This window comes from Asparagus officinalis, chromosome 9 (assembly GCF_001876935.1).
Source record: "Asparagus officinalis chromosome 9, Aspof.V1, whole genome shotgun sequence".
Lineage (NCBI taxonomy): Eukaryota > Viridiplantae > Streptophyta > Magnoliopsida > Asparagales > Asparagaceae > Asparagus > Asparagus officinalis.
In genome coordinates this window covers 68,358,053-68,384,721 of record NC_033802.1, presented here as the reverse complement: position 1 = coordinate 68,384,721, position 26,669 = coordinate 68,358,053, and the positions used below count along the sequence as shown (strand labels likewise).

At 38.3% G+C, this 26,669-nt stretch overlaps 4 protein-coding genes across 4 annotated transcripts; 1 reads left to right on the top strand and 3 right to left on the bottom strand.

Moving 5' to 3' along the window:
• On the bottom strand, nt 37-993 carry LOC109823603. The gene is made up of 3 exons (XM_020389881.1): nt 955-993; nt 875-898; nt 37-555 (listed from the first exon to the last, which is right to left on the bottom strand). The coding sequence occupies exons 1-3, from the start codon at nt 991-993 to the stop codon at nt 193-195; spliced, it is 426 nt and encodes a 141-aa protein (XP_020245470.1). The 3' UTR covers nt 37-192.
• Nucleotides 1,472-11,796, bottom strand: LOC109824657 (putative peptidase YMR114C). The gene is made up of 5 exons (XM_020391293.1): nt 11,617-11,796; nt 11,355-11,547; nt 11,157-11,242; nt 4,228-4,340; nt 1,472-1,672 (listed from the first exon to the last, which is right to left on the bottom strand). Exons 1-5 carry the CDS (start codon nt 11,718-11,720, stop codon nt 1,566-1,568), a joined length of 603 nt encoding a protein of 200 aa, XP_020246882.1. The 5' UTR covers nt 11,721-11,796; the 3' UTR covers nt 1,472-1,565.
• LOC109824656 (probable aldo-keto reductase 2) lies at nt 14,431-17,810 on the top strand. Its single transcript, XM_020391292.1, has 5 exons — nt 14,431-14,688; nt 14,790-14,990; nt 15,919-16,091; nt 16,187-16,289; nt 17,261-17,810. The coding sequence occupies exons 1-5, from the start codon at nt 14,455-14,457 to the stop codon at nt 17,591-17,593; spliced, it is 1,044 nt and encodes a 347-aa protein (XP_020246881.1). The 5' UTR covers nt 14,431-14,454; the 3' UTR covers nt 17,594-17,810.
• On the bottom strand, nt 18,030-26,191 carry LOC109823602 (putative SOS response-associated peptidase YoqW; the record flags this gene model as incomplete). The annotated part of the gene is given in 8 exon segments (XM_020389880.1): nt 18,030-18,555; nt 18,885-18,950; nt 19,338-19,444; nt 20,100-20,165; nt 22,711-22,823; nt 25,773-25,858; nt 25,954-26,014; nt 26,016-26,191. Coding segments are annotated over 8 exon segments (1,038 nt in total), but the record flags the coding sequence as incomplete, so codon positions are not given.

Genomic DNA, 26,669 nt, shown 5'->3' with positions numbered 1-26,669 from the left:
GTCTTTGGTCCATTGCCAGCAAATATGACTGACAAGAAGAAAAGAAAAGTTCACCTCATTTTTTGACTGAAACAGAGATCTACTTAACATGTTTGGTATTCTCCAAAACAAAAGGCAAAGTGTGTTTTAATGGAAAATGCAAAGCATCACATATAATTACATGCGCGAAACGAGCTACGATAAGAGGCTGCCCTAACTTCTCCCAAAATAAGAAAGCAGAGATGATTGCTTATCATCTGTATTCTTTATGCTTTTCACCTTCTTCTTCACTGGACTTGTTTGGTTGCTTTGTAAATTCTCGTGCTTCGGTTGAGAAGGGTTCTCCATTTCCTCCAATCCTCTTTTGACATAAGAAATTTCAGGCTTTTTGCTATCCTCCTCCTCGTCGATGACTTTTTGCTCAACATCATCTGAACCTGGTTCTTCCTTCAAATTGCAGGGATCATGTTCTTGTTTGGATGATTTCAGTAATTCAGGCTCTGGTTCGCATTTAACTTCAGATTTCTTTGTGAAGAACGTTGATAACGGTTTTTCACCGGAAGCTTTCAGCTGTATCTACAGTTCATAAAGCAGACAAGTAAGTTGGCCGTGGATTGCTTAAAAGGTAAATGGTATGAATCCTCTTAGTTTGTACTCTTCTTCCAACACTTCACTGATGAACGTCTTTCAAATTGTCTTCCTTCAATAAATATCACTAAATCAGTGTGTTTTCTTGTAGCTATAAGTGTGTTTTTGGCATGGCATGGAACTGAAGTGCATCTCATTTGTATCATATCATCAGCAGGACTGATGCATCCCACCATCTTTATCAGAAGTTACACATGGCTCAAACACATACAAATAGTTTTAAACCAGTACTGAGTTAAAAGCTCACCTCTTTACTACAGGGGGGGGAAACCTAGGGTAGGGTATTAAATTCGGGCGCGGGTGCCCAAAAAATTTGGGCGCCCGCGCCCAAAAAATTTTGCCAGCAATTAATTTTAGCGACGGCATTTCCGTCGCTAAAAACTCTTTAGCGACGGAAATTCCGTCGCTAAAATTTATTTTAGCGACGAAATAAAATTTCGTCATAAAATATTTTAGCGACGAAAAATTTCCGTCGCTAAAATGTGATAATCCGTCGCTAAAACAATTATAGCGACGGATAAATAGCGACGTATGTATCCGTCGCTATAAAGTAACATATAGCGACGGAATTGTCCGTCGCTATTTTTCCGTAGGTACAAGCTCATTTTCTAGTAGTGAGAGCTGGGGGCTTCGAGCTTCGTCCTGTCGCCTGCGTCTGGTCGTCGACAACCTCGCCTGGGCTACCGGAGCTCGCCTGCGACCATCGAACTCGTCGGAGCTCGTCGGAGCTCCTCTTCGCCGGCGGAGGTTTGTTTCCACCCCTAATTCTAACAATAATGATAAACTATTACAAAAGCTACGAGGTCGATTACTTGACTGTCCTCTACCTATAGTATAGGTACCGTATTTCAGTAATCATACTGAGTTTAGAAACTTCACTACTTTTAGTTACGTATGGTGACCATTAAAACTAACATGTAATAAATTGTTTGAAGTTACTAAATTTCAAACAGAAAAAGTAAACAAAATAATGAACTACCATGAAGCCATTCCAAAGCTGAAGAAGAACGAGTTGTAAGAATTGTGAAGGTGTGAAGAACCTCTCCTGTATCAAAAGGTTCAAACAAGTTATGAACACTTGAAACCATTAGATTTAAAGTCAGTACAGTATACTTAAAATACTACAAATATTAATTACATAACATAAGCAGAGGAACTTATATTGAAATGAGATAAACAAAAGGTAAAATTAATAATGACAAACAATTTAAACTACTCAAGCATACAAGGGTACTATTTCTCTATTATCCTTTGAGATCCCAAATCCTTATTTATGAACTATGCATAGTTAGAGGAAGGAAAAAAGAGGGAAATGAAGCATGCAAAAAAGTCAATGAGCTAGAAAGTCAATGGGCTCAAGAACAGCAACACCAATAAACCAAAAACAGAGAAGGCAAGGTGTCAATTAAAATGAAAGACGGGGTGAAGAGCTTTGGCCATCAGAGAAGGAAAAATGCAATGGAAAAGGCGAATATCGTTCTCCACATTTTCATGCATAGATTATGCCAGTGCCAATAGAAAATGACCATCAGCTATGCTTGGTCAGCAGAGTGGGCTTGATGTCACATTGAGATAAATTGTGTGGATCAAGTTGTGCTGCATGAGCTCCCGTGGTAACACGCCAAAAAGAAACTATTGGCAAAACTTGTGGTGGTTACTACAGCAAGGCTTCCCAAACAGGTAATAACGAGCATGACAATTTTTGGAAGATATTGTGGATTCAAGTTTATGGTTTACTAATATACCCTAATGGTCTTTATATCTCTTGAACCCTTCATCTTCCTCTCAAAGTTAGATGGTATCTGATGGTGCTTGAATAAGAATGCTACGTACAGGGTTAGTAGGTCAGACTAAAGGTGTTGATATAAGATGACCTCAGGATTTGGAAGATACAATCAAGTAGCATAAAAGATTGCATCATCATCCAGTGACATCATAAACCCGCTCGATCTTTCTTCTTTTATATAAACCCATCATCTCTTCTAAAATATATCAGACATGAAACTTGGTGCCGACATAACTCAAATTCAAAATCCGAACTATTAAGTTGGACGATACCAACTTGTCAGTTACCACAGAAACTCTATGTAAGAAACAGGTAGAAGTAACTACTGCCTCATGAAATCTCTTCGAAATCCAACTAAGACTAAATTTAAGAGTTCACCAAACTCATCCCTAACACTAACATCAAAAAGTGGGGAAAAAGGTAACTCTTCTAGCATTTACTTTTATACTATGTTAAGTCAATGAAGATTAATATCTACACACTTAACACTTAATATGCTAAACTAATTGAATCAGTGCTCAGATCAACAAGCGGACCCAAAATTTATGTTATTAATTTAACGCAGCTCATTTTGGGGACTTGTTTAATGATTATAGGCAGTGTAAGAAGATTCTGTCTGAAACAAGATGACTAATAAAATGATATCCTTGTCAGAAATGTCATGGTGATATACACCCCAAGTCCCAACTAGAGACAGCATACATGTTCTTAGAACTAGGGTGGAAGTCAACAGTCATACTTATCAACATGATAGTAAAGGCATCCCTCGGGTCCAGGTACTCATTGAAACCTTGTTTAGCTGCTACCTGAACATGTATGATCGCATGACTTAGAGGAGTCATCTTGTGATCCCATGTGCATACGAAAATATGCTTTACATTTTGGAACGAACTTGAAAATTAGACCAATGAATAACTAACTGTTATATCCCTATGCAGCACCCATTTAGGATGTAGAATTGACACGTGAGAGATGAGGTACGATGAATCGTCCGCACAATCTCTTTTGAGTCTCCTGTGTTCAATGATCATTCATGTAGGTGCACCTACAGAGAGATGAATCGAAGAAGATGGAAACACCAAGTCACCATAACCTTGTCTTAAACTTTAAAGAAAGCAATATGCTCGATTAGGAATAAAAATAGTTCAAATGGCTTCTTGTGAATGACTTGTGCGAATTGGTATAAGCTCTAAGTGAACATGAGAAGAAAATTATTATAAAGCCTCTCTTCATTTTAACCAAAGAGACTCACAGGTTGTATCATGTAGTAACAAAATCTTGTTATTTATATGAAAGTTATTGCACAAATTTCTGGTTTTTTGCTTCACATGTAATACCAACCTCATCCTCAAATTCAAGTGCTCACGAAAAAGAGTGGCTAAAACAAAAAATAAAATAAAATAGCATGTACAACAAAATATTAGGGCATTGGAGATTTGAAAAGTATGTAGTAGACAGAGCAGTTGAATCTGATAACTTTACATAGTTATGGGAATGAATAAATAATAGTGATGACTAAACAGAACAATTTATCTGCTAGTGTCAAATAAAAAACAAGATTATGCTTGAATATTGAGTATGGACCGAAATATAGCAGCTGAAGCTGCTGAAGTTCATATAGATCTACCATAGTGCATATTTTCAGCCTGAAAAATCGTGAATATGTTTGTAATCATTCATTTGTAGAATTACCTTCTACATGAAAATGTTTCAAGTCACCTAACCAGGCAATCGTACTTAAAATATCAGTGTTCAAGAGATTGATACAATAACAAATATCTGATATCAGTGAAGTAAAGAGAAAGGGTTAGTACCTTCTGAATTTTCCCAAGAATCATATAGAGCAGCAAACACAAGAGGCCGGTTGTCTTTAAAATGAATATAATATGGCTGCTTCTTTGATCCATCTTTTTTCCATTCATAGAATCTACATCCAAAATTCATATATATGCCTAAAGGTTTGCAAAACAATAAATAACAAAAACAAGTTTATTGCATTTGATTATACTGAATGAAGTTTATCTTTGTTCAGAATTCAGATTTCTGAAAAATAACTCACACTGTAGTTAGTTCATATTATCATTGATAATTCTTTTTTCTCTCTCTATTATCTCCTAATTACTAAGGAGCAAGGTTTTAAATGTCGGATGTCGGGTTCATGTCGGATAGCTAAAATTCATGTCGGATAGGGGAAGTCAGGGATATGTCGGATTGCCATATAGGATGGTTTTCTACTCAATTTTGGCCACCAAGATGGAATGCACTTGACTTGTTATAGCTTATCCTACTTGAGTTGAGTATTGAACATCAAGACACGAGTTGTATTCCATTTCATTAAGGGAAACAGTGGAATATTATGCCACAGATAAACAAAATACACATTGTCAAGCTAGAACTTTCGAAGTGCCTCGCATAAAATTAACATAAAATAAGGTGTCTTGCATAAAATTGACATAAAGTGTTAAGACTTTGGATTCATTTCAAGCTACGTTTCAAACTTATTGTTTACATCATGCTTGTATGAATTCGCAATTTCAATTTGTAGAGATGAACATGAACGATCGCAGTGGAAAAGAGAGCAACAATTTTTTTCTTTGCCCTATTCTATATTATATGCTAGCAAGTTGCGATGGGAACAAAAGGAAAAAAAAAGAATTAATCGGGATTGGGTTTTGAGCACTAAACGTCTAAACCCAAACCACAATACTTATCAACTCAAAAAAGGGCCTATTTTTCAAGGCTGAAAATTGCCCAATATGTCCGCAATATCCCCCAACATGTCCGACATAAATCTCGAAAACAATATCCGACTTGAAATGGCCATATCCGTGTCGCTCTAGCATCTAATCCGACATGTCAACCAACATTTTAAACCATGCTAAGGAGTACCAAGCTAAACTGGTTAACTAATTGATGATCAATAAAAAAGTTAGCACAATAATAGGGGTCTGGGGAAAAGAAAGGTAAATACATTACATTTTATTATGGAGATAATGAATCTTGCTGCCTAGAACTTTGTTAAAGATAGTCAATGGAAATCAAATAAAAAATGTCAGCTTGTGACGACATCATTACACCCAGTTGGTTTATGAGGGGGCTGTGGCCATTTAAGGATTCAAACTGACATGTCAAGCTATTGGGAAAGATTAAGCACAAAAGAAACTTATGTTATCAGAAAGCTTTTTGACACCATGGCATCCTTAGAATCAATATATCTTGTGCCTTTCTAGCATCATATCTCAGCATATAATGAGAGAGATATAATAGTAGCTCTGCTCTATCCATGAATACATAGAACACTTAGACCTATTCAATTTCACGTGTTCAGTAACATTCCACTAGTTTTTCTGCTTTAATTCTCAAAGCAGTATGCTTTTGTCAGATCTTATGAGTTCTCCTCACTCATAAAATAAAAATTTTCTTTTCCCTGTATACAAAGTTGCTGACTTAAAATTTAAAAAAGCTACTAGAAAGCTGATTGGCTTCAAATTTATACACAGCGTGGTACCACAGAGCTCAAGGCCTTTAGGTAGAACCCTCTATTGACAAAACCCTGATGCATTCCAAACCTCATCCTCATGTTGAACTACGAGCCACAGATGGTCTCATATCATACATAACGTGTTCTTAAGCTAAGAGAAGCTCTAGAACTAACATCCATCTATTCGTACATCAAACCAACCTTTGCACAGCACATAATCAGATGGCTAATAAGAGTTAGAACATATTGAATCCTTTACAGGAGAATCTACAGGTAACAGAATCCCCTTATCCACAAACAACCAGGACTTGGTAACTAAGAGTCTAAGACCCCAGAATGGATTGTAGGATAAGTAAGAAATCTAGCACTTAAAACAGGTTAAGTGACAGCCCAACAAAAGGTGATTAGTTTGACCTGCAAAACTTTATTTTGTGTTCCATGTTGAACAAAACGGATGATAAACTGAGCATGCTAGCAGAGAGTTAATTTAGGGACAAAGGATTGAAAAAACCCATTGATGTTAGAATTAGAAATGTGACATATTTCAATGGAAAAGGCACACCAACACCTTCCAACTAAAGCTAAGTAGAAGCCTAAGGTTGACAAATGGCCCTTCAAATGTGAGCATAATAGGTGTCACCATTGCTATCATCACCATTCTCATTATGATCTGTTTCCATCATCGCCATTGTCGATCACTGGCTGCAGCATTGTTGGATAGCGGGTTCCTAATGAGGTTATTAGGATTCCTAATCTATTTTGGTAACATGAGGTTATTAGGATTCCTAATCTATTTTGGTAATAGGTTATTAGGATTCCTAATTTGATTTGGCTTTTGGTTTAGAATTCCTAGTATGTTTATGATTTTAGGATTTCTATATATATAGAACAATTGGAAGAGAGAATTTGGAGAAGCAAATTGGGGATATTTGGAGCACAGAAAAGAGATATTTTCTGAGCTATTTGTTTAGGGTTTTGTTTGGAGAGATTAGGAGCTTGTTGGTGAGATTAGTTTGTTCCTTCGAGTGAGTTGTAATATCAGTTTGTACTCTTTCTCTATTAGCGAAAACCTCATCCCCTTTATTACCCCGTGGACGTAGGCAACTTGCCGAACCACGTTAAAATTGGTGTTTTTTTTGTGCATTGATATTTAGTTCGTTTGGCTCTTTTGGATTGGCGTTTGGTTTGGTTCCTCGACACAGTTTTTGGCACAACAATTTGGTATCGGAGCTCGGGCTACGCTTGGGCTATTTGGTGGAGTAGATCGATTTGGGAAGCTTGTCTAGGGTTTCAGTTGGTGAGAAAGGTGGGATCTTTTCGGTAAAGCTTCTTTCTTTTCTCAGTTTTGGATCTATTCTTTGTTTGTTTCCGCATTGGTTGTTGGTGTGTTGAGGATTATGGTCGAGAAAGAGGGAGTTGAGGGTAGTTCTTCAGGTGTGAAGACTGTCCAAAGTTTGAGTATCCACTCGATAAAGATTGACGTGGAGAAGTTCAATGACACTAATAATTTTGGACTTTGGCGATGCGAAGTCTTGGATGCGCTCAATACGCAGAATTTAGAAGATACGTTGGAGTTGGACGGGAAACCGGACGACATTGATGAGAATGTTTGAAAAAAGATGAATCGGACAGCGTGTGATGTGATTAGGTCTTGTCTCACTCAAGATCTAAAATATGATGTGATGAATGAGACTTCTGCGAAGAAGATTTGGGAGGTCCTAGAGAGCAAGTACTTGACTAAGAGCGTTAAAAATCGCTTGCATTTGAAGAGGAGGCTTTATCGCTTCCAATTGAAGAAGGAGACATCCATTAGTGATCACATGAACCACTACACGAAGCTTCTTGCAGATTTGGCGAATGTAAATGTCATTGTTGAAGATGAGGACAAGACGTTGCTATTGTTGAGTTCCTTGCCCGACGAGGAATATGAGACGTTTGTCCTTACTCTTATTAATAGGAAGACATCTCTTTCATATAGTGAGGTCACCGCTGTATTAGTGAATTACCAACTCAGGAAGAAAGACAAGGAGACTTCTATTGAGCCGGTAACGGGGGCATTGGTTGCAAGAGCAAAGGGTCCAAAGTCCAAACCAAGGTAGAAGGTCACATTCTAGAGGAGCACATCTTGAAATTTGTAGGAATCAGTGTGCTTTTTGTAAAGAAGATGGACATTAAAAAGCTGAATGCCCAAAATTGAATGATCAAGCCGGGAAGAATAAGGAAAAAGCTGTACAAGCTTTAGAGGTGAATATTATCAAGACTAGTGGTAACAATTCAGATTCGGATTCTTCAGGCTACTCATTATCTGCACTGTCGTCAGTTTGTGTTGCCTACTCTACAGAGTGGATGTTGGATTCGGACGCTACATATCATATTTGCCCTAGAAGTGATTGGTTCTCCAGCTTTCAGGAGTTGGAAAGAGGGGATTTCGTGCTCATGGGGAATGCTCACAAATGCTCTATTGGTGGTATCGGTACCGTTCGGATCAGGATGAGTGACGGGATGATTCGGGAGTTGGTTGGAGTGAGGTTCGTTCCTCAGTTGAAGAAGAACATCATTTCACTTGGAGCTTTGGAGGCAGCAGGCTATAGGGTGACCTTGACGGATGCACGCTTAAAGGTTACATTTGGGTTCATGATTATGATGAAAGACGTCAGAAAGAATAACTTATACTATTTGCTTGGGAGCACGGTGATTGATAGAGCTCTGACGACTTCATTGGATTTAGCTAGATTGTGACGTTGTTTGGTGCTGGGGTATTTGATTGGTGATGTCGTGCATAGGTTGTTGAGAAGTGCTTTGACCTGCAGATGGAAGTCCTTTGAGCACATTGGGATGAGCAAGACCGAGGTGGAGTTTGGCACTCCTATCCATCGAACAAGGGGTCTTTTAGGAGGTGTTCAGTTAGGCATTTGGGGGCCTTCCAAAGAGGCATCATTGGGAGGTAATCGTTTTGTAGTTTCCGCAGTTGGTGATTGTTCTAGGCATTATTGGGTCGCGATCAGTTCCCGTTGGTGTAAAGTCCTAGAAGTCAACAACAATTGGAAGAAGTGTATTGGCAGAAAGGTAACTCGTTGTTCTAGCTTTGGTAGGGGTCCTTTCTTGCGTTTGTGCCGAGCTCACGACAATAAGAGACACTTCATTGGTGTGAAGACTTTGGGACGACAAGATGATATGACAGTTTCGATGAGTCGTTCATTTCTGGAGGAGGATCGGCGTTGGTTGTCGAGCATTGGTTCTGGAGCTTCGACATATTTGGGTCATCTTAGTCATAGGTCACCGACTGCTGCATTATGAGTTATTGGATCTGGTGGAGCTGCTTCAGATTTTGATCGGCGTCGGATATTTGGTTATCCAGCATTTGGTCACATCGAGGATGTGAGATTTGATCCGATTGCGCGTTTGGGATTCGAAGGCTCATTTGATTATCGTTTGGGAGCTTCTGATTTTGTTCTGAGCAGGTATGTCACTTTTGACTCTCGGCAGGGTGGAGGGTGATGCTACTTCACGTTGGGTGGAACTTATTCCACATACTCCAGATCATATTGCGTCATTTGGGATTCTAGCTGAGGTGGCACAGGTCGGGGATCATTTGATTTCGGATACAGATGATGGATTGGTTTTGGATTCAGTTGCAGCTAGTGGACATGATTTGGATACGGGCATTGGTTCACCTCAGATAGAGGTGTTTGATTTGTATCAGTTTGGGACCGCTATCAGTTACAGATCCGTTGGCGATATTGGGGAAGAGTTACAGATTTTTTTATTTGTTTGAGGACCTTTGGAGGCCGTTTGAGTGAACTACGTGAAAGCTTTGATTCATTGGGCAAGAGTATACGTAGGCAGTCAGTTTTGATGCAGCCGATTTGGTGAGTAGACACCGACATTTGGGTGAGTGTTCGCACTCCCGTTTGGGTCTCGACTTGTGTGGATGGAGTCCGTTGTCATGAGTCATTTGCCGTGACGTACTGGATGCAACAAGTGAGGCATTTATTTTGGTTGGTGTCGGCTTAGTTTTGGAAAAACTTCGCCGAGGTGAAGAATTGTTGGATAGCGGATTCCTAATCTATTTTGGTAACATGAGGTTATTAGGATTCCTAATCTATTTTGGTAACATGAGGTTATTAGGATTCCTAATCTATTTTGGTAACATGAGGTTATTAGGATTCCTAATCTATTTTGGTAACATGAGGTTATTAGGATTCCTAATCTATTTTGGTAATAGGTTAGTAGGATTCCCAATTTGATTTGGCTTTTGGTTTAGAATTCCTAGTATGTTTATGATTTTAGGATTTCTATCCCAATTTGATTTGGCTTTTGGTTTAGAATTCCTAGTATGTTTATGATTTTAGGATTTCTATATATATGAAACAAATGGAAGAGAGAATTTGGAGAAGCAAATTGGGGATATTTGGAGCACAGAAAAGAGGTATTTTCTGAGCTATTTGTTTAGGGTTTTGTTTGGAGAGATTAAGAGCTTGTTGGTGAGATTAGTTTGTTCCTTCGAGTGAGTTGTAATCTCAGTTTGTACTCTTTCTCTATTAGTAAAAACCTCATTCCCTTTATTACCCTGTGGACGTAGGCAACTTGCCGAACCACGTTAAAATTAATGTTTTGTTTGTGCATTGATATTTAGTTCGTTTGGCTCTCTTGGATTGGCGTTTGGTTTGGTTCCTCGACACAGCTTTTGGCACAACAAGCATTATCATGATACCATCATTGGTTTTTCCTATCAGAGTGGTGTGTGCTACAGGATACAAGTCTGCAGATATTTCAGATCCAGAAATATAAAAGCGGTGACATTCTTAGAAAAAGGGCCCCAACCCCAGAGGTTCCCTCCCTACAGCCAAATGCTAAAGGCACCAAGTAAAGTAGATTAACCAAAAGGTACCAAGCAGAAAATTGATGAATGCCATGACCAGCATATTTATTAGCAGTCGTGCGGATCCAACTCTCTGAAAAAAATGGATCTGACCTCAATTATCCATAGTCAAACCTTTGTAGACTCTTCATGGACTGGCCTCATGATAGCTCTTTAAGTTTAAGCTCCGAGATCTTCGATTATGTTATCGAAAGAATCAAGGGGAGAAACTTGTGCCTAACATAGCCGACTCATGATTGACTTCACATCAATATAACAACAATTTCATGCCATTACATACTAAATTAGTAGCATTAATCAACTATATATATAACTTCTTCACAAATATTGAAGCCAAATTCATAGTCAAATGTAACAATCCAGTGATCATCATATCATACCCTTCGACTGCCACTAGACACCTGTTCTTCGGAAGGAGCCGCCGGAAAGACGCTTTCTCCCGAACCGATTCAGACCTAGCATTGAACTGAACACCCCCACAAAATAACAAATCAAACCCCAACCAAGCAAGAAAACCCTAACCCTAGGGTTTCGTTTCATCTAGCAACCAGAAAAAAAAAAAAGAAAAAAAAACGTACCATTCGATAGTGATCGGGCTTCTCCATCTTCTTGGTGAAGCTCGGAACGAGGCCCCACTTCATGCAGTGAACGACGGGCCCCGGCGCCGGCGCCGGCGCCGCCTCCCCTACACAGGAGGACGTCGCCGGTGATCTCTGAAGCCGAAAGACTGGGAGATAAGCTCCTGGCGCAACGTTGTAAGAGGGCCGGTACCTGAAATTTGAAAGAGGATTAAAAACCCTAGAAATTGAAGGCGAAGGGTTTTTCAGTTTGAAAAAAAACCGATCGAGATGTTGAGTGGGGACTGAGGAGGCGTCGAGGGGGCTGAGGCCGCAGGCTTGGGCGACTTGGTGAGCGTTCAGGGTGCACCGACCTCTCCCGCACATTTTTTTTTCTCTTTCTTTTTTTCCCCTTCCTCTTTCTTCCCCTCCATTTTTTCTACAGAGGCGGGAAAATATTTTACATGGCTTTAGTCATGTTGAACCTTCACGTCTTTGCTAATGGTATATTACCCCCCCAACCTTTTACACCTGTAACTTGGATTAGATTTATTTTTAATTTTTTTATGTTTTTTTAGCTTTCTAGTGTTTGAGAATAGAAAGCGACCGCTAATATTTTCCTAGTGAAATTTCTTAGCTTGTTTGTGTAGACAGGTTAGTAAACTCGTCATTTTGAGATCATCTAGAAAGAGCATCTTTAACTTTTTTTTATAACATTTATATTTGTTAGATTAATAGGGGTTAACCCATTGTAAATATTTTGTGCTTCACATGTCAAAACCAACTTAGAACGAAAATCTAAAATTTTAGAATTGATAGAGGTAGGAATATAAATCTAAAGAATTTGAGAGTTATTATATTCAACATAAAATTAAAAGGCATACAACAATGTTGTATACACCAGAACATAATGGTGTTGCTGGAAGAAATAACATAATGGTATCTCAGGTTTTGTGATGCAATCGCCAAACTTGATTTAGTTCAAAATAAATTAGATAATTATGTATATATCTTAAAACTTTAGAGCAAGTTTATTATATTACCCTAGTATGTGGATGATATATTGCTCGCCGAAAATAACATGGAAATATTAAACAAAAATAAGGTAGATCTCAGCGAAAAGTTTGAGATGAAAGACATGGGAGATGCATCATGTATTCTTAGAATTCAAATCATTTGAGATAAAAAGTCTAGAATGTTAAGTTTAAACCAAGAAAAATATTTAAGACCAGTTCTTAAAATGTTTGAAATGTAGAATTTTAATTGGGCACTAACTTCATTGGTCATGGGAAAGAAATTGTGTAAAGAGTAAAACCCTGGAGAAGTGCAAAATCTGTTAGATATTCCTTATGCTCAAGTAGTTGGAAGTTTAATGTATACAATGTTGTGCATCAGACCTGATTTAGCTTATGCTGTAAGTCTGATTTTTCGATATCAAAGTAATCCAGGGTCAACACACTGAGAAGCTGTTAAAAGGATTATGATGTATATCAGAGGCACATTGACTTACAGATATGGTTTATCAATCCACTTCGCTTGATCTCCTCGATTTCTCTGATACTAACTTTAGAGGTGATAAAGATGATGGAAAGTCCACTTTGGGAAACTTGTTTATCTTTGGAGGAGGAGCTATTTCTTGAAGTAGTAAGAAATAGGGATGTGTTGCTAGATACACACAAGAAGCGGAATATGTAGCTTGCAGTATGACAACTACATATGCTGTCTAGATCAGACGATTTTTATTGATCTAGATCTCAATTGGTTAGAAGGACATGTTGATATTTGTTGTGATAATCAAGTAGCGATTAACCTAATTAATAGTAGTGTGAATAGCTCCATGGGAAAATATATTGAGATTTAATATCACTATATTCAAGTTATTGTAGGAAAGGGAGAAGTTAAGGTGACTTACATCCTTACTACAAATATGATTGTTGATCCTTCAATAAAAGGAATACCAGTAAAATTTTTATAAAACATATGAGCTCATGAATAGTGAGAGACATGTCACTTGGTTAATTTGGCCAATGGATGTAACTTGACTCGGTTCATATTTGACCAAATCACCCAAGTTAGTCTCAACAACTGAGATATTTGTGGGATTGAGATAGTGGAGTTAATAGTTAGAAGAATATGAAGAGAATATATGGAGCGGTTCCTAAGGGAGTAGCCTCTATATAAAAAGTAAAAACGTCTAACACACATGAAAAAAAGCTCACGGGAGCCCCCTTAAAATTTCATACTTCTCTCTGTCTCTTCGTACCTCAGCATGAGTAAATGTCGAAAGAGGCGAAAAGCATGTTTTTTTTAAACTTGGAGGGCTTGAAATATTTCCCCCCAAGAAGAAACTAATTTCAATTCAAAATAGGACAAATTTGTAAAAACGTCCTCTTTCCACATTTAATCCCAAAAAGACCAATTTCTACAATATTTTTAAAAACCGACCTGGTTTCAGCATTGGCGCCGAAACCAGGTCAGTTTTTGTGAAAAAAGTAAATCTGCTAAACTTCACGGGAGTTCAACTCCGGTGAAGTTTCATAGTTCAAAAAACTTGATGGGAGTTGAACTCCCGTGAAGTTTAGCAGTTTTACTAAGCTTCACGAAGCTTAACTAAACTTCACGGGAGTTCAACTCCCGTGAAGTTTCGAAAGTTTTTTACAAAAACCGACCTGGTTTCAACGCCAAGGCTGAAACCATGTTGGTTTTTGAAAATATTATGGAAAAGGATCTGTTTTGAGGATTAAATGTCTATGTGAGACGGTTTTGAAAATTTGTGCTTCAAAATAAGATTGTGTCCTAAACCCATCTTTTTTAAGTATCAACCCATCTCCACTCTGTGACCATCTCCACTCTGTGACCATCTTCAAAATAACAGAGGTGATCAGGTCGTGGTCGGCGTACATCCTTGGAGTTGGGATGTACTGAGTTCTGTTTAACATGGATTTTTCTCTAGAAGGGGGGAAAAATATCAATTTATTATTTTTCCATAGATGACGGAAGCGCTTCCATAATAAAAGCAAAAATTAGTATCAAGCTGCCTAATTTTGAACGGTGGAACCACCCCCTTCCCCCCCCCCGAGCAAGGCGCTCCCCTCACCGTCGCTAATAGCCAGCGCCAGCGATGACGTCATCAGCAGCTGCAGGGGCGGCGGTTCCTCGGATCAAGCTGGGCTCCCAAGGGCTGGAGGTCTCGGCCCAAGGCCTCGGGTGCATGGGCATGTCCGCCTTCTTCGGGCCCCCGAAACCCGAACCCGACATGATCGACCTGATCCGCTTCGCCGTCGACGCCGGCGTCACGTTCCTCGATACCTCCGACTTCTACGGCCCCTTCACCAACGAACTCCTCCTCGGAAAGGTTTTTATAAAATTAAAAATCTAAAAAAAAAAAAAGAGTTTCATCATTTCTTTCCGAGATCTTGATATTTTCATTTGGTGGTGTTTAATTGATTAATAAAGGCTTTGAAAGGCGGGGTGAGGGAGAGGGTGGAGCTGGCGACCAAATTCGGGATAAAAATGGAGGGGGGCGCGAGGGAGGTGCGGGGAGACCCCGCGTACGTGAGGGCTTCCTGCGAGGCGAGCTTGAAGAGGCTGGACGCCGGCTGCATCGATCTCTACTACCAGCATCGCATCGACACTCGAGTCCCCGTCGAGATCACCGTGAGTTTCCATTTGATCGGTTGCTCCTTTTCTTTGCTTCTGCTGGTCTAGTTTTCCTCTTGTTAGAGTCGGTACTTACGTATATTGATGTCAAATGTACTACGTTGCAACAAAACTCTGAAGTTGTGGTAAGCGTGTCGAGAGTTAAAAGGAGTTTCATACTCTTAACACGCTCCCTCGGGGTGGGAGCCGTTTTTATTGGTCGAAATATGGACTCATCTGGGCTCCCTATTTGTTGTCATAGTGACCCAAAATATGGGACCAACAAGGAGGACAGGTGAGGTGTCCACTCTTATTGCATAATGAGCTGGTCATCTCCCTGTTGGTCTCATATTTTGGGTCAATTGGGGAATTTTTCTTTATTTAATGTCCATGTTAAATTGGTGACAGGCCGAAATTGAACATGAGTAGCTCTAATACCATCTAAAAGGATCCTATCCTTACGCCAAATATCCGAAGTAGCGGTGATGATTGAGGATTATAGTTTTATACACTAACAATAGAAATTCTCTTTTTTGGTGTTCTACCCTCATGTTGATGTTAGTCACCCTTTGAGAAGACTCCAATCATGTCCCAAAAATTATACACATGACTTCACATAAATATAATTTAGAACTTAGTAGAGAGACCAGTTTGAAAATCATAACGGCAATCTAATTCATAATTACCTCCCTATTTAGTGGTAGCAAATTAAATTGGTTAGAAGAAAATCGCTATAATGTGCTCTTTTTAGAAGAGTATTGTCTTTAGACCCTTTTCTTTCTACATTTCCCCTTTCTTTGTTTCCCTAGGTCTGTCGTTGATAAATGTAATCCACATCTGACAGATTGATTACTGTCCAAATCTGAAGGTTTCTTGTCACATGTATAGAAGATAGATTTATGTTCTTTATACTATAGTATTCTCATGTTATTTTTACATTTATCAGATGGGAGAACTTAAGAAACTGGTTGAAGAGGGAAAAATAAAATACGTAGGATTATCTGAGGCCTCGGCATCAACAATCAGGAGGGCACATGCTGTTCACCCTATAACTGCTGTCCAGCTCGAATGGTCGCTATGGTCAAGGGACGTGGAAGACGACATAATCCCAACTTGTAGGTAATTAAGAGCTCTCATCTCTCCTACAAATTTAATCATTTATATTCATTTAGGAAATCAATCGCATGAGTTTTCACTGTTTACGTAATTTTCAGAGAGCTCGGAATAGGAATTGTGTCATACAGTCCTTTGGGGAGGGGCTTCCTATCTTCTGGACCTAAGTTGGTTGAAAATCTAACAGACGAGGATTTCAGAAAGGTATGTGTATTCCAAGAAGCTTATGAACTATTTAGCTGCTCAGGTCTCATGCAGTAAGATGTGCTCTTGATAGTGAAATCAAAAGAACCAGATATAACTTTACTAGAATCACGTCTTTCGAACTGCTAATTGCTGTCAACTGAACCATGCGCTTCTGATTAGTCGTGCATCAACTTAGCCATGTTCTTTTACTACCTAATTAGAAAGCCAAGTAACTTGACTGGCATGTTTGAGGTGATCACTTTGAGGAGTGTCGCCTCCCCCTTCGTGCTTGCTTGGCCAGCTTACCATGGGCTTACCATGGTTGATACAAACTGATGCTAACATTTGTGACTTGATGGGTAACTTCTCTGTCAAATACTAATGCATAGATTAAATCCACCAGCAATTCTTTATAAAAATGCGTCTATAACTGTTTAAGTTCCTTTTAAAGTACATTTCTAGGCTCATTTCACATTTGTCATCCTGCCACACAACTGTTTAAGTTCCTTTTAAAGTACATTTCTAGGCTCATTTCACATTTGTCATCCTGCCACACAAAAAAACTTACTATGTATAATCGAGGAAAACATTTCTAGGCTCATTTCACATTTGTCATCCTGCCACACAAAAAAACTTACTATGTATAATCGAGGAAAGCGGGAGATATCATGGGAATGACACTCCTAGTTTCTCATACATGACCTTACTATGTGACACACAAACTATTCCTATTGAAGGCGGTAAATTTGAAATTCTTAAACAGTTGGAACAATTGTCGTGGTTTTTTTAAAGAGGGATTAGATGCATCTGCTGAGCTTGGGGTCTTGAGATCATGGCTCTGATAAAAGTAACTGTCTTATTTCTCATAATCTGGAAGAATACATCTATGCTTATATGTGGGTCTACGTATCTAGTCAATATCTCAATGAATACATAGACCGTAAAATTCCAACTGTTCCCACAACTAACAATGGACTTTTATTTGCCAGTACTTGCCGAGGTTGCAGCCAGGGAATTTGGAGCAGAATATTACATTATTTGAAAGAGTTAGTGAGATGGCGTCAAGAAAAGGATGCACCCCTTCTCAACTAGCATTAGCCTGGATTCACCACCAAGGAAATGATGTTTGCCCTATACCTGGAACTACTAAGATCGAGAACTTGAAACAAAACATAGGAGCACTCTCAGTTAAGCTGACAAAGGAAGAAATGGTACAGCTCGAATCTTTTGCTTCTGCTGTTAAAGGCGATAGATATCCTGCGACGATTCAGACTTGGAAGGATTCAGAGACCCCACCTCTTTCTTCGTGGAAAAGTGAATAGAAAGTGTTGCCTTCTACTTTTCTATATCAAAGCTTGCGTCCTGCTAGTTAGTAGTAATAAGATCGTTGAGCCCTACTTTGCATGTGGTGTTGAATCAGAGTTGTGTATGAATTGTCAGAACTATCTTTGTTGAGCTGTTTGTATTTGGTTTGTAAGCATAATAATGGGAGATGTTTTTGCTATGACTTGTTTATAGCATATATTTTGTTGTTGCTGTTATCTACTGTGATTATATGCAACAGAGACTAAGGGTTTACTACTATTGTTATTCTGAAAAGGCCCTCAAGTCATCATCAGAAGATTCAGAACCCACCAAACTTGTTGAGACGCTAGTCACGATAGCCTTGTGCCCGCTATTGCTATTTACCCTGTGCCCATTAATTATCAGATCATTGGAGAAATCTTATGTCTTTGGTCCATTGCCAGCAAATATAACTGACAAGAAGAAAAGAAAAGTTCACCTCATTTTTTGACTGAAACAGAGATCTACTTAACATGTTTGGTATTCTCCAAAACAAAAGGCAAAGTGTGTTTTAATGGAAAATGCAAAGCATCACATATAATTACATGCGCAAAACGAGCTACTATAAGAGACTGCCCTAACTTCTCCCAAAATAAGAAAGCAGAGATGATTGCTTATCATCTGTATTCTTTACGCTTTTCACCTTCTTCTTCACTGGACTTGTTTGGTTGCTTTGTAAATTCTCGTGCTTCGGTTGAGAAGGGTTCTCCATTTCCTCCAATCCTCTTTTGACATAAGAAATTTCAGGCTTTTTGCTATCCTCCTCCTCGTCGGTGACTTTTTGCTCAACATCATCTGAACCTGGTTCTTCCTTCAAATTGCAGGGATCATGTTCTTGTTTGGATGATTTCAGTAATTCAGGCTCTGGTTCGCATTTAACTTCAGATTTCTTTGTGAAGAACGTTGATAACGGTTTTTCACCGGAAGCTTTCAGCTGTATCTACAGTTCATAAAGCAGACAAGTAAGTTGGCCGTGGATCGCTTAAAAAGTAAATTGTATGAATCCTCTTTAGTTTGTACTCTTCTTCCAACACTTCACTGATGAACGTCTTTCAAATTGTCTTCCTTCAATAAATATCACTAAATCAGTGTGTTTTCTTGTAGCTATAAGTGTGTTTTTGGCATGGCATGGAACTGAAGTGCACCTATAGCATCTCATTAGTATCATATCATCAGCAGGACTGATGCATCCCACCATCTTTATCAGAAGTTACACATGGCTCAAACACATACAAATAGTTTTAAACCAGTACTGAGTTAAAAGCTCACCTCTTTACTACATCCAGGCCCATCAAAGGATGGTTTACCCATTGCAGGCGTCACGGGATACCAAACCTGAGGAGGAGAGGAATCAAGGAGGAATGATAAGGACAAGAACAATTGACAAAGACGGCACAGCAAGTTGAATTGTAAATGATAGTAAAAAGGGGAACCTTACATCAAGAAATAACAACAGTATACTAGTCACAAATATAGGCAGTTATGAATAATTATTATTATAATACCTCAAGATTGACAAATTGGAAACACCCAGAAGATATTTTCTAGGTAACAAAGCAATAATGACGAGATTACATTAGATACGTTGATCTTCGCAAAACTTCATTATTTAATAAGTAGACAAAAAAAGGGACTCATGTACTTGCAGTTTGACATTCAACAAGAGACATAAGTGACATGATTCACTCAGGAAACTTAAAACTTGCAAGACTGAAAACTTACTAGATCAAGATCTTCACAAGGCCCAAGGACTGTTTCATGTTTGGCCATGGAATCATTTAACCAGAGATCAATTGAACCAGTGTCTCTTAAGATTACAGGCATTCTATCTGTGCAGTATACAAAAAAAATCATTAAATGTTCATAGTTAGACAAAAAAAACAATTAAATGTTCTCCTGAATCCTGATTTCTTTAACCTCTTTATGTTAAAAAATATTTTCCTAATTTCTTTAACCTCTATATGTTAAAAAATTATTCTCCTGATTTCTTTACAGGCATTCATCTGTACAGTATACAAAAAAATAAGTAAATGTTCATAGTTAGACAACTGTAACACAAGATGAATAATGTAAATACACAAATAGGTTAAAGAAATCAGGAGAATATTTCTAACATAAATAGACATAGGAAAGAGCAGTGGAAATTTAACTTTCTGATCTCCGCAGTTAACATCGATTAAACCAGTAAAAGCTACTAAGTAATCTGAAATTTTGAGATATGGCTCCAAGCATGATGATGACATTTCTTCTTATGTATATCTACTTTCACACCGATGGTATAATGATAAACTATTACAAAAGCTACGAGGTCGATTACTTGACTGTCCTCTACCTATAGTATGGGTACCGTATTTCAGTAATCATACTGAGTTTAGAAACTTCACTACTTTTAGTTACGTATGGTGACCATTAAAACTAACATGTAATAAATTGTTTGAAGTTACTAAATTTCAAACAGAAAAAGTAAACAAAATAATGATCTACCATGAAGCCATTCCAAAGCTGAAGAAGAACGAGTTGTTAGAATTGTGAAGGTGTGAAGAACCTCTCCTGTATCAAAAGGTTCAAACAAGTTATGAACACTTGAAACCATTAGATTTAAAGTCATTACAGTATACTTAAAATATTACAAATATTAATTACATAACATGAGCAGAGGAACTCATATTGAAATGAGATAAACAAAAGGTAAAAATAATAACGACAAACAATTTAAACTACTCAAGCATACGAGGGTACAATTTTTCTATTATCCTTTGAGATCCCAAATCCTTATTTATGAACTCTGCATAGTTAGAGGAAGGAAAAAAGAGGGAAATGAAGCATGCAAAAAAGTCAATGAGCTAGAAAGTCAATGGGCTCAAGAACAGCAACACCAATAAACCAAAAACAGAGAAGGCAAGGTGTCAATGAATATGAAAGAAGGGATGGAGAGCTTTGGCTATCAAAGAAGGAAAAATGCAATGGAAAAGGCGAATATCGTTCTCCACATTTTCATGCATAGATTATGCCAGTGCCAATAGAAAATGACCATCAGCTATGCTTGGTCAGCAGAGTGGGCTTGATGTCACATTGAGATAAATTGTGTGGATCAAGTTGTGCTGCATGAGCTACCGTGGTAACATGCCATTATGCCAAAAAGAAACTATTGGCAAAACTTGTGGTGGTTGCTACAGCAAGGCTTCCCAAACAGGTAATAACGAGCATGACAATTTTTGGAAGATATTGTGGATTCAAGTTTATGGTTTACTAATATACCCTAATGGTCTTTATATCTCTTAAACCCTTCATATTCCTCTCAAAGTTGGATGGTATCTGATGGTGCTTGAATAAGAATGCTACATACAGGGTTAGTAAGTCAGACTAAAGCTGTTGCTATACGATGACCTCAGGATTTGGAAGATACAATCAAGTAGCATAAAAGACTGCATCATCATCCAGTGACATCATTAACCCACTCAATCTTTCTTCTTTTATATAAACCCATCATCTCTTCTAAAATATATCAGACATGAAACTTGGTGCCAACATAGCTCAAATTCAAAATCCGAACTATTAAGTTGGACGATACCAACTTGTCAGTTACTACAGAAACTCTATGTAAGAAACTGGTAGAAGCAACTACTGCCTCATGAAATCTCTTCGAAATCCAACTACGACTAAATATAAGAGTTCACCAAACTCAGCCCTAACATCAAAAGAAAAAAAAAAAGAGGGGGGGGGGGGGGGGGGGGGGGGGGGGGGGTTTATACCTGTTAAGTCAATGAAGATTAATATCTACACACTAACTCTTAATATGCTAAACTAATTGAATCAGTGCTCAGATCAACAAGCGGACCCAAAATTTATGTTATTAATTTAACGCAGCTCATTTTGGGGACTTGTTTAAGGATTATAGGCAGTGTAAGAAGATTCTGTCTGAAACAATATGACTAACAAAATAATATCCTTGTCAGAAATGTCATGGCGATATACACCCCAAGTCCCAACTAGAGACGGCATACATGTTCTTAGAACTAGGGTGGAAGTCAACAGTCATACTTATCAACATGATAGTAAAGGCATCCCTCGGGTCCAGGTACTCATTGAAACCTTGTTTAGCTGCTACCTGAACATGTATGATCGCATGACTTAGAGGAGTCATCTTGTGATCCCATGTGCATACGAAAATATGCTTTACGTTTTGGAACAAACTTGAAAATTAGACCAATGAATAACTGTTATATCCCTATGCAGCACCCATTTAGGATGTAAAATTGACACGTGAGAGATGAGGTACGATGAATCGTTCGCACAATAGCTTTTGATCTCTTGTGTTCAATGGTCATTCACGTAGGTGCACCTACAGAGAGGTGAATCCAAGAAGATGGAAACACCGAGTCACCCATAACCTTGTCTTAAACTTTAAAGAAAGCAATATGCTCGATTAGGAATAAAAATAGTTCAAATGGCTTCTTGTGAATGACTTGTGCAAATTGGTATAAGCTCTAAGTGAACATGAGAAGAAAATTATTATAAAGCCTCTCTTCATTTTAACCAAAGAGACTCACAGGTTGTATCATACAGTACCAAAATCTTGTTATTTATATGAAAGTTCGTGAACAAATTTCTGGTTTTTTGCTTCACATGTAACACCAATCTCATCCTCAAATTCAAATGCTCACGAAAAAGAGTGGCTAAAACAAAAAAATAGCATGTACAACAAAATATTAGGGCATTGGAGATTTGAAAAGTATGTAGTAGACAGATCAGTTGAATCTGATAACTTTACATAATTATGAGAATGAATAAATAATAGTGATGACTAAACAGGACAATTTATCTGCTAGTGTCAAATAAAAAACAAGATTATGCTTGAATATTGAGTATGGACCGAAATATAGCAGCTGAAGTTCATATAGATCTACCATAGTGCATATTTTCAGCCTGACAAATCATGAATATGTTTGTAATCATTCATTTTTAGAATTACCTTCTACATGAAAATGTTTCAAGTCACCTAACCAGGCAATCGTACTTGAAAATATCAGTGTTCAAGAGATTGATACAATAACAAATATCTGATATCAGTGAAGTAAAGAGAAAGGGTTAGTACCTTCTGAATTTTCCCAAGAATCATATAGAGCAGCAAACACAAGAGGCCGGTTGTCTTTAAAATGGATATAATATGGCTGCTTCTTTGATCCATCTTTTTTCCATTCATAGAACCTACATCCAAAATTCATATATATGCCTAAAGGTTTGCAAAACAATAAATAACAAAAACAAATTTATTGCATTTGATTATTCTGAATGAAGATTATCTTTGTTTAGAATTAAGATTTCTGAAAAATATGTCACACTGTAGTTAGTTCATATTATCATTGATAATTCTTTTCTCTCTCTCTATTATCTCCTAATTACTAAGGAGCAATGTTTTAAATGTCGGGTTCATGTCGGATAGGGGAAGTCAGGGATATGTCGGATTGTCATATAAGATGGTTTTCTACTCAATTTTGGCCACCAAGATGGAATGCACTTGTCTTGTTATAGCTTATCCTACTTGAGTTGAGTATTCAACGTTAAGACACGAGTTGTATTCCATTTCATGAAGGGAAACAGTGGAATATTATGCCAACAAATAAACAAAATACACATTGTCAAGCTAGAACTTTCGAAGTGCATTGCATAAAATTAACATAAAGTAAGGTGCCTTGCATAAAATTAACATAAAGTAAGGTGCCTTGCATAAAATTGACAAAGCGTTAGACTTTCGATTCATTTCAAGCTACGTTTTAAACTTATTGTTTACATCATGCTTGTATGAATTTGCAATTTCAATTTGTAGAGATGAACATGAACGATCGCAGTGGAAAAGAGCGCAACATTTTTTTTTCTTTGCCCTATTCTATGTTATATGCTAGCAGGTTGCGATGAGAACAAAAGGAAAAAAAAAGAATTAATCGGGATTAGGTTTTGAGCACTAAACCCAAACCACAATACTTATCAACTCAAAAAAAGGCTGATTTTTCAAGGCTGAAAATTGCCCAATATGTCCGCAATATCCCCCAACTTGTCCGACATGGATCTCGAAAACAATATCCGACATGAAATAGCCATATCCGTGTCGCTCTAGCATCTAATCCGACATGTCAGCCAACATTTTAAACCATGCTAAGGAGTACCAAGCTAAAATGGTTAACTAATTGATGATCAATAAAAAAGTTAGCACAATAATAGGGGTCTGGGGAAAAGAAAGGCAAATACATTACATTTTATTATAGAGATAATGAATCTTGCTGCCTAGAACTTTGTTAAAGATATTCAATGGAAATCAAATAAAAAATGTCAGCTTGTGATGACATCATTACACCCAGTTGGTTTATGAGGGGGCTGTGGCCATTTAAGGATTCAAACTGACATATCAAGCTATTGGGAAAGATTAAGCACAAAAGAAACTTATGTTATCGGAAAGCTTTTTGACACCACGGCATCCTTAGAATCAATATATCTTGTGCCTTTCTAGCATCATATCTCAGCATATAATGAGAGAGATATAATAGTAGCTCTGCTCTATCCATGAATACATAGAACACTTAGACCTATTCAATTTCACGTGTTCAGTAACATTCCACTAGTTTTCTGCTTTAATTCTCAAAGCAGTATGCTTTTGTCAGATCTTATGAGTTCTCCTCACTCATAAAATAAAAATTTTATTTTCCCTGTATACAAAGTTGCTGACTTAAAATTTAAAAAAGCTACTAGAAGCTGATTGGCTTCAAATTTATACACAGCGTGGTACCACAGTCCTCAAGGCCTTTAGGTAGAACCCTCTATTGACAAAACCCTGATGCATTCCGAACCTCATCCTCATGTTGAAGTACGAGCCACAGATGGTCTCATACATAACGTGTTCTTAAGCTAAGAGAAGATCTAGAACTAACATCCATCTATTTGTACATCAAACCAACCTTTGCACAGCACATAATCAGATGGCTAATAAGAGTTAGAACATATTGAATCCTTTAGGAGAATCTACAGGTAACAGAATCCCCTTATCCACAAACAACCAGGACTGGGTAACTAAGAGTCTAAGACCCCAGAATGGATTGTAGGATAAGTAAGAAATCTAGCACTGAAATCAGGTTAAGTGACAGCTTAACAAGAGGAGATTAGTTTGACCTGCAAAACTTTTTTTTGTGCCATGTTGAACAAAACAGGTGATAAATTGAGCATGCTAGCAGAGAGTTAATTGAGGGACAAAGGATTGAAAAAACCCATTGATGTTAGAATTAGAAATGTGACATATTTCAATGGAAAAGGCAAGGGACAAAGGATTGAAAAAACCCATTGATGTTAGAATTAGAAATGTGACATATTTCAATGGAAAAGGCACACCAACACCTTCCAACTAAAGCTAAGTAGAAGCCTAAGGTACACAAATGGCCCTTCAAATGTGAGCATAATAGGTGTCACCATTGCCATCATCACCATTCTCATTATGATCTGTTTCCATCATCGCCATTGTCGATCACTGGCTGCAGCATTATCATGATACCATCATTGGTTTTTCCTATCAGAGTGGTGTGTGCTATAGGATACAAGTCTGTGCAGATATTTCAGATCCAGAAATATAAAAGCGGTGACATTCTTAGAAAAAGGGCCCCAACCCCAGAGGTTCCCTCCCTATAGCCAAATGCTAAAGGCACCAAGTAAAGTAGATTAACCAAAAGGTACCTAGCAGAAAATTGATGAATGCCATGACCAGCATATTTATTAGCAGTCGTGCGGATCCAACTCTCTGAAAAAAGCAGAAAATTGATGAATGCCATGACCAGCATATTTATTAGCAGTCGTGCGGATCCAACTCTCTGAAAAAAATGGATCTGACCTCAATTATCCATAGTCAAACCTTTGTAGACTCTTTATGGACTGGCCTCATGATAGCTCTTTAAGTTTAACCTCCGAGATCTTCGATTATGTTATCGAAAGAATCAAGGGGAGAAACTTGTGCCTAACATAGCCGACTTGTGATTGACTTCACATCAATATAACAACAATTTCATGCCATTACATGCTAAAGTAGTAGCATTAATCAACTCAATATATAACTTCTTCACAAATATTGAAGCCAAATTCATAGTCAAATATCACAATCCAGTGATCATCATATCATACCCTTCGACTGCCACTAGACACCTGTTCTTCGGAAGGAGCCGACGGAAAGACGCTTTCTCCCGAATCGATTCAGACCTAGCATTGAACTGAACACCCCCACAAAATAACAAATCAAACCCCAACCAAGCAAGAAAACCCTAACCCTAGGGTTTCGTTTCATCTAGCAACAAAAAAAACGTACCATTCGATAGTGATCGGGCTTCTCCATCTTCTTGGTGAAGCTCGGAACGAGGACCCACTTCCCCGCCGCCGGCCGCCTCCCCTACACAGGAGGACGTCGCCGGTGATCTCTGAAGCCGAAAGACTGGGAGATAAGCTCCTGGCGCAACGTTGTAAGAGGGCCGGTACCTGAAATTTGAAAGAGGATTAAAAACCCTAGAAATTGAAAGCGAAGATAAATTGAAGGCGAAGGGTTTTTTTCAGGGTCTGTTTGGATTCGCAGGGGATGAAGGGAAGTTAAGGAAAACTGAGTGAAGGGAAGGGAAGTGAAAGGAAGGGAAGGGAAGGGAATTCTCTTCCCCTTGGTTACACCACAATTTGGGGGGTAACAATTTTTATACTATTAGGGGGTGAACCAAGGTGAATGGAGGTGAATTAACTTCACCTCCTAAGTGTTCCCAAACAAGGTGAATGGAGGTGAATGGTTCCCCTAACTTCCCTTCACCCTCATTCCCCTCAATCCAAACAAGCCCTCAGTTCAAAAAAAAAAAAAACCGATCGAGATGTTGAGTGGGGACCGAGGAGGCGTCGTGGGGGCTGAGGCCGCAGGCTTGGGCGACTTGGTGAGCGTTCAGGGTGCATCGAGCTCTCCCGCACATTTTTTTTTTCGTTCTTTTTTCCCCCTTCCTCTTTCTTCCCCCTCCAGTTTTTCTAGAGAGGCGGGAAAATATTTTACAG